This window comes from Nicotiana tabacum, chromosome 6, assembly GCF_000715075.1.
Source record: "Nicotiana tabacum cultivar K326 chromosome 6, ASM71507v2, whole genome shotgun sequence".
Classification (NCBI taxonomy): domain Eukaryota; kingdom Viridiplantae; phylum Streptophyta; class Magnoliopsida; order Solanales; family Solanaceae; genus Nicotiana; species Nicotiana tabacum.
In genome coordinates this window covers 94,030,026-94,041,720 of record NC_134085.1, presented here as the reverse complement: position 1 = coordinate 94,041,720, position 11,695 = coordinate 94,030,026, and the positions used below count along the sequence as shown (strand labels likewise).

General features: G+C 35.5%; 1 protein-coding gene across 1 annotated transcript; it reads left to right on the top strand.

Moving 5' to 3' along the window:
- Positions 1–1,694: 1,694 nt before the first annotated feature.
- Positions 1,695–3,219, top strand: LOC107789882 (transcription factor bHLH51). Its single transcript, XM_016611755.2, has 2 exons — positions 1,695–2,030; positions 2,513–3,219. The coding sequence occupies exons 1-2, from the start codon at positions 1,737–1,739 to the stop codon at positions 2,939–2,941; spliced, it is 723 nt and encodes a 240-aa protein (XP_016467241.2). The 5' UTR covers positions 1,695–1,736; the 3' UTR covers positions 2,942–3,219.
- The last annotated feature ends 8,476 nt before the right edge of the window (positions 3,220–11,695 follow it).

The window sequence follows — 11,695 nt, the reverse complement described above, 5'->3', positions numbered from 1 at the left end:
TTGAATATAACACTAAACAATGCAGTAAGCCATTCCAAGCCTGCTCTACCCACACACCTCCACAGTTCAACCAGAATTTCGTCTGGCCCGGTAGCTCTTCCCCTTCTCATCTTACGCATTGCCTCCATGACTTCATCGATCTCAATGTCCCTACAATTACTAACTTCATGGTGACTGTCGGCATTCCTCGATTCCCCAAGTATAATATCCTGATCCCCTTCTTCACTTAGAAGTTTATGAAAGTAGGTCTGCCACCTCCTCTTAATCTGGTCATCTCCTATCAAAACTTTGCCGTCATCATCTTTTATGCACCTCACTTGGTCCAGATCCCGAGTTGTCCTCTCTCTCGCCTTAGCGAGTCGGAATAACTTCTTCTCCCCACCTTTGTTCCTTAGCTCCTCATACAGACGAGCAAAAGCTGTCGTCTTAGCCTCCGTCACTGCCATCTTCGCCTCCTTCCTAGCTACCTTATACCTTTGACTGTTCTCTCTCTTCTCCTCCTCGTCAGTGCTCCCTACTAACCTTAGGTAAGCCGCCTTCTTTGCTTCCACTTTACCTTGGACAACTGCATTCCACCACCAATCTCCTTTGTGTCCACCATAGTGGCCCGTAGATATCCCTAACACCTCTCTCGCCGCCTTTCTTATACAGTCCGTCGTCGTCGACCACATTGTGTTTGCGTCCCCACCACTTCTCCAAGCTCCCATTGCCGATAACCTTCCTTCCAACTCTTTAGCTTTTATCCTTAGTTAAGGCGTCCCACCTAGTCCTGGGGCGTCCTTGTACTGACCTCTTCTTCCTCCTTATCCTAATACAAATGTCCATCACCAAAAGCCTATGCTGCGTTGAGAGGGTCTCACCTGGGATAACCTTGCAGTCCTCGCACAACCTTCTGTCGCATCTCCTGAGGAGTAGATAGTCAATCTGAGTAGATAATTGCAAATAAAATACAAAACGACATGAAAACACATATATATAAATCAGGATATTAACAGACAAATTTATTTGACAAATTTATATTTTTTTCATAAAACACTAATATTAACTCGGGATAAATTTAACATACTAGTTTCGAAAAAAACACAAACCGAAATAGAACACATACAAATCAAATAATATGCATTATTATAAAAGTTTCAACTTAAAATAAACCGAAATACCTCGATTTAAAATTTTCGGAAAGCAAATAGATTGAAATTTTGACTTCGGAAGTGTGAATCAACAATAATACGAAGCTCTACTCGAATGTGGGACCTACGTTCTTCACCTTTTATGTGACGGACACCCATTTTTTTTTTTAAAATAGTGGGGCAGCGGGTATGAGAGTGGAGAACCAAGAAGAAGAAGATATAAAATATTAAGGAAGAAGAAGCAGAATGGTCGTCTTGAAGAAGACGACTCGTTTTTAAAAAAAAAGGTATAGCGCCGGGTATTTGGGCGCTATACCTGTTAGTATCAACTTTCTATGTATAGCGCCCAAATACTAGGCGCTATACATTAACGGCACAGTTAACGTTAATATATAGCGCCTAGTATTTGGGCGCTATATATAAAAATGTCATCTTTTTTTTACACCTATTAAGGTGCTACTTGTCCAAAAGAACCACATTTTGGTTCCGGACTCCTACTAGTGCATAAACAGTGACACCAAAATCTCCTTTTATGGTTCTTTAAATTAAAACACAAGATGTGCCAAGATCATTGAGAGAGAAAAGGAAATAATTAGAACATAGGACATGATGGATAATTCCTCATGTTCTGAATATTGGCCTGAGACTGAAACTGAAACTCATTTTCATCATTTCCAAGAAGTTGCTGCTGCTTCACCTTTTGTACTTCCATTGGTTCCAAATTCTTGTGATGATACCTCCTTTCAACTTTATGAAAACCCTTGTTATTGGTCCCAACAGTTTGAAGAAGATACAAGTGCAAGTGCTTCTAGGAGCCATAGTGAAGCTGAGAAAAGACGCAGAGACAGAATTAATGCTCAGCTTTCCACTCTTAGAAAACTCATTCCCAGCTCTGAAAAGGTAAGCTTTTATTTTGTCTAAACAATATATGAAGGCCATTGATGTTTGGTTACTAGAGAAAGGAAAATGTTTTCAATCAGTAGAAGGAAAATGAATTTTCTCACTAATGGACGGAGTCATTTTCTTTATACGTTATCTTAATTTAACTTCATATTAATTACTTGCTCCAATTTAGGGGTGGAGCTAGTAAGAGGGAACTGTGCAAATAGGGTAAGAACAAACTTTTTGGTTAATATATTAACTGTTGAATCCCATTCTAGCTCAGTGGTTCAAAAGTTGCGTAGATCACAAGTACAAATCTCAGCTATGATTTATTTGAATCGCCTTAATATAAATACTTGGCTCCGCCAATGCTCCAACTATATATTTTTCATAGTAAATAACTTCCTATCATATCAGACATACTAAACAATAACATGGGTAATATTTCTTCCATGTACCAAATGCTTTTTCTATGATTTGCCAAATCATTTAACTTGCAGATGGATAAGGCAGCTCTACTTAGAAGTGTAGTTGAGCACGTTAAAGATTTAAAAGGAAGAGCAAAGGAAATCAGCAAGGTAGTGAACACTCCAACTGACATTGATGAAGTAATAATTGAGCATTTAGATGAGGATGAAAATTCAAGCAATAGTATAATTCTCAAGGTTTGTCTATGTTGTGATGATCGACCTGAATTGTTCTCAGAGCTAAACAGGGCACTTAACAACCTCAAACTAACAACTGAGGAGGCTAATATAACTAGTTTGGGCGGCAGAATTAAGTGCGTTTTCGTGCTTAAGTCCGTTAATGGTGTTTGCTTGAATTCACTTAAACACTCTCTTAGTAGAATTGCTATTTCCCCTTCTACATCCAATTATCACATCAAAAGTAAGAGGCAGAGATTCTTCTTGCCTGCTAATTTTTCTTAATTCTTTTTATTTTAATCCCCGGTCTTACATATTGAGCTTCCAAAGAGGTGTTTGATTGAGCAGCTCAATCACGCCTCATCATCCTAGTAGGTGTCTGTGCCATTGGACCAGCTAAACTTGTTTTGATCTAGTGTGTGTCCGTGCACTACTCTTGGACTCGCTCAGCAGCTCTCTGTTTTTTTTTTTTAAACAGGTCTATTTATTTAAATTTGTTGCCAATTTTCATATTCAATATGGTATTTGTCTGAGAAAGTACACATCATGTCCTTTAATCTTGATAGCCAAGTGAATCATCTTTTTTTTTTCTTTTTTTTTTTTTACCTGAGTATTCAATATAGTAGGTGCAGTATCCTAGTTCCCAGTTTCCACCACATATGACATGCTATTTTTGTTAGTACTATAATGTTTTAAAGTACAAGTCACAACTATATGAAGTAATCGCCAAGAGAGGTCATTGCATATACCACATACAGGGAGACAAGCCAAATTATGGTTTATTGAATTCTAGGTTCGACCTGAACATAAGTGAGAACATCTACAATCACATTGCAAATTGAAGAAAAACAATGCCCCTTCATCTTTTGAACAGAAGAGAGAAGCCCTTCAAATATCATCGTACTCCGGACTACAGAGGATTCAAAATATTAAAGAATTTTAGAATTAGATTCTATCAACCTAGTATAAACTATTTTGACTTTGGTCATTATTATTTTTTACCTAATGATCGCATTTTCCACATAATTAAGGAAAAAAGTATGTGAGCGCGTCATGAAAATTACAAAACTTACTTTACACAACTTATTTTAAAAAATAATTTTCATATATGCAACCAGTATTTTAAAATGCGCGGGCGTGATGCGAGGTGTTTCACCTAACATGGGATGAGGTTACACCCTGGATTATTAGTTTTTAATATTAACGAATTAATAAAATAAGCATTTTTTTAAAATCATTTCCGAAATTACTATATATATATATATATATATATATATATATATATATATATATCATGTTTTTTCTCAGTTTCCTACTTAAACTATTTGGTGTTCCCAAAATTACACCTGAACTACATTGCCCTTCATATTAAAAACCCCTCATTGCATTCTTGAAAGTGCTTCTAGTATACGCTCCTAATTATCTGAAAAAATATATCATGTAGCACTACACCTGGCTATTTAACTCAGCCTAAAACCCGCCTAAACTATCACTTTTTGTTAGTTACCTACTATTTTCTGGTGTCCACAAAATCCTCCTGGATTATATTTTTCTAAATATTAAAACTCCATATTGGACTTTTAAAGGTGCATCTGTCTAACTATATTAACTTATGATTTGTACAAATTTTTTTGTATAGTTTACTCATGGCGTATTACTCCCGAGTCCCGGATGACTGATTAATTCTAGGAGTTTTGGCCAAAATACTATCTAATGTAATGTATTAATTTTAGGTTTACTTATGATTGTGCTTTTATGCTAGACTCCAATCTAATAAATCCTTATTGATATTCACTTTGTAGAACATTAAAAATATAAATAAAGATATAGTGTTGCATTTCTTAAAATCCATCTTATATTACATACAAAAGATTATACAAAATAAAACTTCACAAATAAAAATTCTACCGACCAACAATAACATTCTCTAATTTCACATTACACAAAGAAGGTTCAAGAGATTCAGCTTTATTCTCTACAAGGTGTAGAGTTTAATAAGAAGATTTAAATTAGTATTCTTTCAATAATGTATGTAAGACATGAAAGAAGACTAAAACAAAAAAGAGAATAAGTTATTTTAGAGGAAACAAGAGAGGGAGAATTTTTCCTAGAGGAAACCTATATGGAGAACTAAAAAAAGGTTAAAAAAAAATGAAGAAGAAAGGTGAAAAAAAGGAAAAATGGTAAAAAAAAAAAAGAGAAAAAAGGTGGATATAACCGAAATAAGGAGAATATTTATTAAAAATAAATATATTTGCAAGAGGTTAGGCTAATTAGCCATTATGTTGGGCCATTTTGATGGCTTTGTTCAGTTGTCACGCGCTCCCAAACAAGTATTTATACACGTTATGCCATGTCAATAATGAGTGATTTTTAATATGAAAGGCAATATAGCTCAAGGGAGTTTTGGGAATACCGAATAGGTTAAGTAGAAAACTGACAAAAATATAATAGTTTAAGGGGGTTTTAGGGTATTAACTCATATATATAAGCGGAATAGCCTATTAGACACTTGTATTTATTCCGGTTTGTCATCCCGGCCCTATACTTTATAAAGTTTCATCTAGACACTTTTAATTTATCAAAACTTATATTTTAAATCCTGTGACAGTTAACCAAGCTTATATGACATTTGTTTTGCCAAGTCAGATAATTACGTGGTTGCACACTCTTAAAACGCGTGCATCAATTATTGAGATTAAAAAAATTATTAAAAAAATCATAAGAAAAAGAAACAATAAAAATAAACAGAAAAACAATTCAAAAAATCCTAAAGACCCAACCCCTTCCACATCTGCAACCCTTTCCCAAACTCTTCTCGTCATAACCCCTTCCGCAACCCCCCGTTCCCCTCTTCCTATCCGTTTTCTTCCCCATTTATTTCCGGTCAAACCCCTTGATTCTGCCCCCTCTATACTAGGCTTTGATATCAAACAAAATTATCAAAATTCAAATGCTTCACTAATTCACTTTTAAATACCCTACTAGTCTCCTCCTCTTCCTCTTCCTCATCCTCCATTTTTAACTGTCGTCCACAGCCATCAAAATTGAGGTTCTTCATCCGCTGTCATGAAATATTTTTCGGCCAACATTATGATTTTTTGAAGGACAATATGAAGTTCTTTTTATTGCTTTGGTAGGTTTTATGGGGTTTTGGGTGAGAGTGAAGGCAAGAAAGAGAGAAAAAATTTGGATTTGTTTATCTTTATTTGACAGATGTTTTCTGGCTAAAATATAATCTCATATCTATTTAGAGAGATATTTTTTTTTAAAAAAATAGAGGAATAGATAATGAAATAGAAAAGGAACAGAAGAAAGGAGTTTCATGGTGGTCGGAGAAATTTTTCGGCGATAACAATGCGGAATATGGTGGGCAGTATGAAGAAAGTGATGATTGGGAAGGAAAGAAAAATAAATAAACAGTCAAAAAAGGAAAAAAGGGTAAGTTAAGTTTATTTTACGTTTTTTGTAAAAATAAAAAAATTACGTGGCATATTTTTATCTGATGTGGATTATGACATAACACAATTGAGAGACACATAGTGTTGGAAAGTTTGAAACACTCGTTTTGATCAAGTAGAAGTATTTAGATAAAATTTTGTGAAGTACAGGGATCGGGATAACAAATCGAAATAAATACAAGTGTCTAATAGGCTATTCTTCACACACACATATATATGCCCATTGAAAACACTCGTTAAAACCATATACTATTAACATGTACCATCATTACAAAGAAAAACAATTCGTACTTAATGAAAAACGAAAATACGTATTACACGCCTATAGCATAGTTGTGACCTAATATATTTAGAGTCATAAAAATGATAGATTCACTAATTCAAAAAAAAAAAAAACAATAATATAAAGTTATTATTTGAAAACATAAAAGGAAAACAAATCGCAATTTACAAATACTTATATAACACAAATAGAACATTTTTCTGGAATAAAATCTCTAGAAGAATGTCTAAATTAGAGTGATATCCAAAGGAATTTCAATACCAAAAATTAACTTGAAAAGAGTTAAATAAGAACAGAAAAAAGACTTGAAGAATTATGAAACCTAAAGAAGGAAGCCGCAAGCGTTGAAACTGAGCTAGTGTTAGGCGACAAAGCTCCAATTTTGCAGTTTGCACTTTGCAAATAAAAATCTAAATAGTGTTTAGTTACCCAATAAACAACAAAGAGAAAGGATTATGAAATTAGCTAGGATTAACAATTAAAACGGGCCTTTGACTTTTGACTTTTTTTTATTTGAAAATTTAATTGAGCTAACTTTTGAGTATTTAAATAATAAAAAAAGACACATGCCCTAAATGAATGCTCAGAAGATTGAGACTTACACTAAAGCAAACGCATGAAAGGTTGGCGTCCGATGCTACTCATGCTTCGGGAGCCCGTCTCGGAGAATTATTAGTCCGCTTTACCTCGGGGCTCAACCCGAGACTCTGCTAAATAAAAACGCCTTTGAAAATACTGTTTACAATCTCATTAATATATATAAAAAAATAGAAATAGTAATGATTAAACCTTAGAGGACGAAAAGAAGTAAACCTTATTTATTAGAATAAGCATTTCTTGAGACTATTAAGAAATAAAAATTTACTAGGCAAAGAAGTTAAAAAGAACACTAAAGGGAACGATGAAAGCATGAGCTTAGCTTCTATTTTTATTATTTAAAGGAACTTGTTGCGGTTCATTCGTTTTCTCCTCATTTGCTTTAGCCTTATAAATAATTCTTATCGACCAAGGTTGATTTTTGATGTTTGGCCAAAAGTATGTATTTTATATATGAATCACCTGACATTTTGCTTTATTCTTGTTGGTTCTAATGTATAATTGCAATGAGTCGAGCTAACTTTTGGTGTTTATATGTGTAGGAATCAATTGGGAGTGAAATTGATTGAATGCGCATGAGTTGGAGCAAAAAAAAAAAAGGAAGAAGAAGAAAATGGACAAGTGCCGAATTCTAGGGTCCAGGGTAGCGCGGCGTGTTACCTGTGGCGCTAGAAACAGAAGACCAAAATTTTTAGCGCCAAGGCTAGCGCGACGTGCTGCCTAGGGTGCCCAATCTCAGGAATTATCCTATTTTGTCTTGGAGAAGATCTTTTTGGGTCCTAGACGCCCCTAACTTGTATAAAAAAGGGTTATAAACCTAATTTTTAAGGGGAGGACGCCACTTTGAAGGATAATTCACATTGGGGAATACAACCCACGTTTGGAGGAGGCTTCTAATTAGTTTTTCTTCTCTTCTCTTTCTTTAATCTCATAGTTTATTGGTTCTAGAGTTGTGTGATGCTACATGAACGTTGTGGTTTGAAGCTTGAATTGTTCTTGTTAATTTATCGTATTGGTTTATTTATTCAATCTTGCGCTTAATTATTTGATTGCAACAACAACAATTGAATACTATCTACGAACCTATAATTGAACTCGGGAGAGGGAATTCTAGATTGCATATAAGATTGAGTAGAGCAAGATGTTTAAGCTCAGCATCGGGACGAATTTGCGGTTAGGATAGAGATGTATCTAATCACCTTGCTTGGTTATTATACGAAAATTATTAACGCGTTCTTGTTAATCCTAATTCCAGAGGAATATATGCATTAGGTTAGCTTGAATATGCGAGTAGTACTTCGAAGAATAATACGAGTAATATTATCTCTGTCAACCAACAAACCAAAAAAATTAATTAGATAATTTAAGTGGAAGACTCAACGGGATTGTTAGCTAACCCATTGCTCTGAAATATTTTCTTCCGTTAAATTGGTCTCTAAGTTTTCCGACTTCTTTCTTTTAGTTTCTTAGTTTGCTACTCTAGATTAGTTAGATTTAATAATCTTTAGAAAATCGCTTGAATAGATTATAATTTAGTTGATAGTTAATCACAATTCTTCGTGGGAATGATACTTTATTTTTCACTTTGTTACTTGTCGATCACGTATACTTGCTTGTGCGTTTGGGAGCAACAAGTTTTTGGCACCGTTGCCAAGGACTTAAAAATTAACTATTTTACTAGATTAGATTTATACTTTTTATCTATTCAAGTTTCAATTTTAGTTTCGTGTAGTTAGTATTACATGACATCTTTGAACGAAGAATGGTGGAATGGTAGATATTCTTGTTTTTTGTGAATCTTCTCTATTATAAAGGAACCCACTTGTGGCAACAATGTAAAAATATTCTCAGGACCGAGTTGTGTGAACCATCTCAATCTTGTACTATTTGCAGTGGCAATTAGAATAATTGTCCTAAGTGTTGTTATCCTACTCCAATCCCTTCTTATGATGATTCTACTAATGCTTGTGAGTTTGAAAAGAGTAATAAATTGGATGATGTGGAACATGATATTCGCATTCATGATATGCGTATGAAATTATTAGAGGAATATGGAGGTCTCCATGAGAAAATTACGAATGAGATGCGACACTTTATAGAAGAAAGAGCTTAATTGAGACAAGAGATCGACCAATTTGGTAGTCCTATTCACGGTTTGGAGGCTCAATTGTGTGCAAAGTTTGTTGCGTCTAATGCCCAATAAAATAGTTACGAGTTGTGTGAAGATGAAAATGAGCTTATGCGCTAAATTGAGGAGCTAAAAGTGAAAAGTCAATCATTTGACCATATTTTTGTTGATGATGTCAATTTTGAGAAAAGTATGCTAGAGTCATATGAGGAAGCAGATAATATTGCACTTGAAGACTCTAATGTGTACATATAAAGATGTCAAAAGTGAAACGTTCTTAGAGTTGGAGCGTATTAGACCTCATTCTAAACACTTTTCAACATTGTGTTTGGTTGGTGACAGGAGAATTGATCCATGCAAGCCTATGGAGGAGTCAATGGATGGGAAACAAAGTGCATATATTCTGAAATTTACGATGTCAAGGAAACAGAATAACATCCCTCACTTAAAGACCAAGAAGTACAAAATGCGATATTGTTTACTTAGTTCTTTTGTATTCGTACCACCACCTCAGGAACGTGATAGAAAAACTGATGCAAAATTGGATGAGCAATTCCTATCCTCAAAGTTGAAGAAAAAATGGTGAAAGTGATGGCGCCGTGCCACGATGTTAAATCAAGCGTTTGTTGGGAGGCAATCCAACTGTACGTTTTTTACTTTTAATTAATTAATTATTTATTTTTTGGGATTATTTTTGTATTGCTATCTTTGTATTTTGTAGAAGTAGGAGCATGGAGTCAAAGTCAATAGGCGTGTGAAAAATTGAGCACATGGTTGAAACTAAGTGTGGGGTGCCAACACAAAGGATCATACCTGGAAGAAGTCTGAGTATCCCGTGAGTTGCTAATACTTCAGCCTTTGGCCTACCATGGAGTCTTTTTTACCCTCTTATTATTTATAGTGTGCATTGAGTTGCATAATTTTAAGTGTGGGGTGAGGAGATGTAACGACCCGGCCGGTTGTAAGGTCATCACTTGTTTTAAAAGTCAATTATGTGTTCCGAGGCCTTAAAAACCTCCTTTTGTCTCACTTCGATTTGCGTGCACAGTCGAGGCATATATCCAGAAAGCTTTTATGTGAAAATTTGAGGAAAATGCTAATTTTGCCTTTAAAATTGAACTTAAGTTGACTTTGGCCAACATTTTGGGTAAACGGATCTGGACCCATGATTCGACAATCTTGGAGGATCCGTAGGAAAATACGGGACTTGGGCGTATACCCGGAATTGAATTCCGAGGTCCCAAGCCCGAGAAATGAATTTTTGAAGAAAATTGTTTAACTGAAATTATAAGAGTTTTTGAAAATTTAAAGATGTTTGAATTTAATAGTATCGGGCCCGTATTTTGGTTCCGGAGCCTGATACAGGTCTACTATGGTATTCAAATTGTGCCTGTAAAATTTGGTAAGAAACGGAATTCATATGACGTGAATAGGACCCTCGGTTGAAAAATTTGAACTTAAGAGTTCTTGAGATTTTTTTCCTTTGATTTTGATGCTAAACTCATAATTCTAGGTGTTATTTTGGCGATTTGATCACATGAGCAAGTCTGTATGATATTTTTAGGGTTGTGTGCATGTTTGGTTTGGAGCCCCGAGGGCTCGGGTGAGTTTCAGATAGGCTTCGGGGTGTTTTTGACTTAGGAAAATCTGGTATGATTGCTGCTTCTGGTGTCTGTTGCACCATGCATCGCGATCACGTAGTAACTCTCGCGATCGCGGAAGGGAAACTGGGCTGGGGATGGGTTTGTTCTATGCGAACGCATAGACTGGGATGCAAACGCGGAGCACTGGGGGCTGATCTACGCGAATGCGACCTATGTCACGCGAACGCGTAAAGTAAAATGGGGGTGGGTGGGAATTAACCCTTTCTTCTACGCGAATGTGTACGGTGGTTCGCAAAGGCTAGGCGGTTCTCGAGTTTTGACCAAGCGGGCCCGGGGTCGGGTTTTTACTTTTTGGAAGAATGTTGGAAATCTGTAGTTTTTCATTTGAATTGGGTTCTTGAGCTTCAATTAACGTTACTAAGTTAATATTGACTAGATACGATTGAATTGGAAGTGGAATCAAAAGGAAAAGCATTGTTTGAGGCTTGAGTTTGGCCGTGGAAGTTCGAGGTAAGTGTTTTGTCTAACCTTAGCTTGAGGGAATATGTGTTGTGCCTTATTTGCTATGTTTTAGTGTAGTGTACGACGTATAGGTGTGGTGATGAGTATCTATACGTTGGTGTCAAGCATGCCCGTGAGTCTTTAAATTGTGATCGTTGTGATTCTAAATAAGTACTACAAATGCCTAAATTATCGATTATTCATGTTGAGCAAGACTTATGATTATCTTCTTGGTATTTGTTTATTGTTGAGAATTGGCTCTAGTTGAGGTTCATTTGTGAAGCTAATTATTGGTATAAGTTTGCTTATAGATGATTCCCTTGTCGGGACGTAGTTAATTCTTATTGTTGATTTCCTTGCCGGGACGTAGTTAATTCTTATTGTTGATTTCCTTGCCGGAATGTTGTGGTTGCTATTGTTTGGGTGAGGAAAGAGTGATAAAGCGCGAAGGGTGATGCCGTGCAC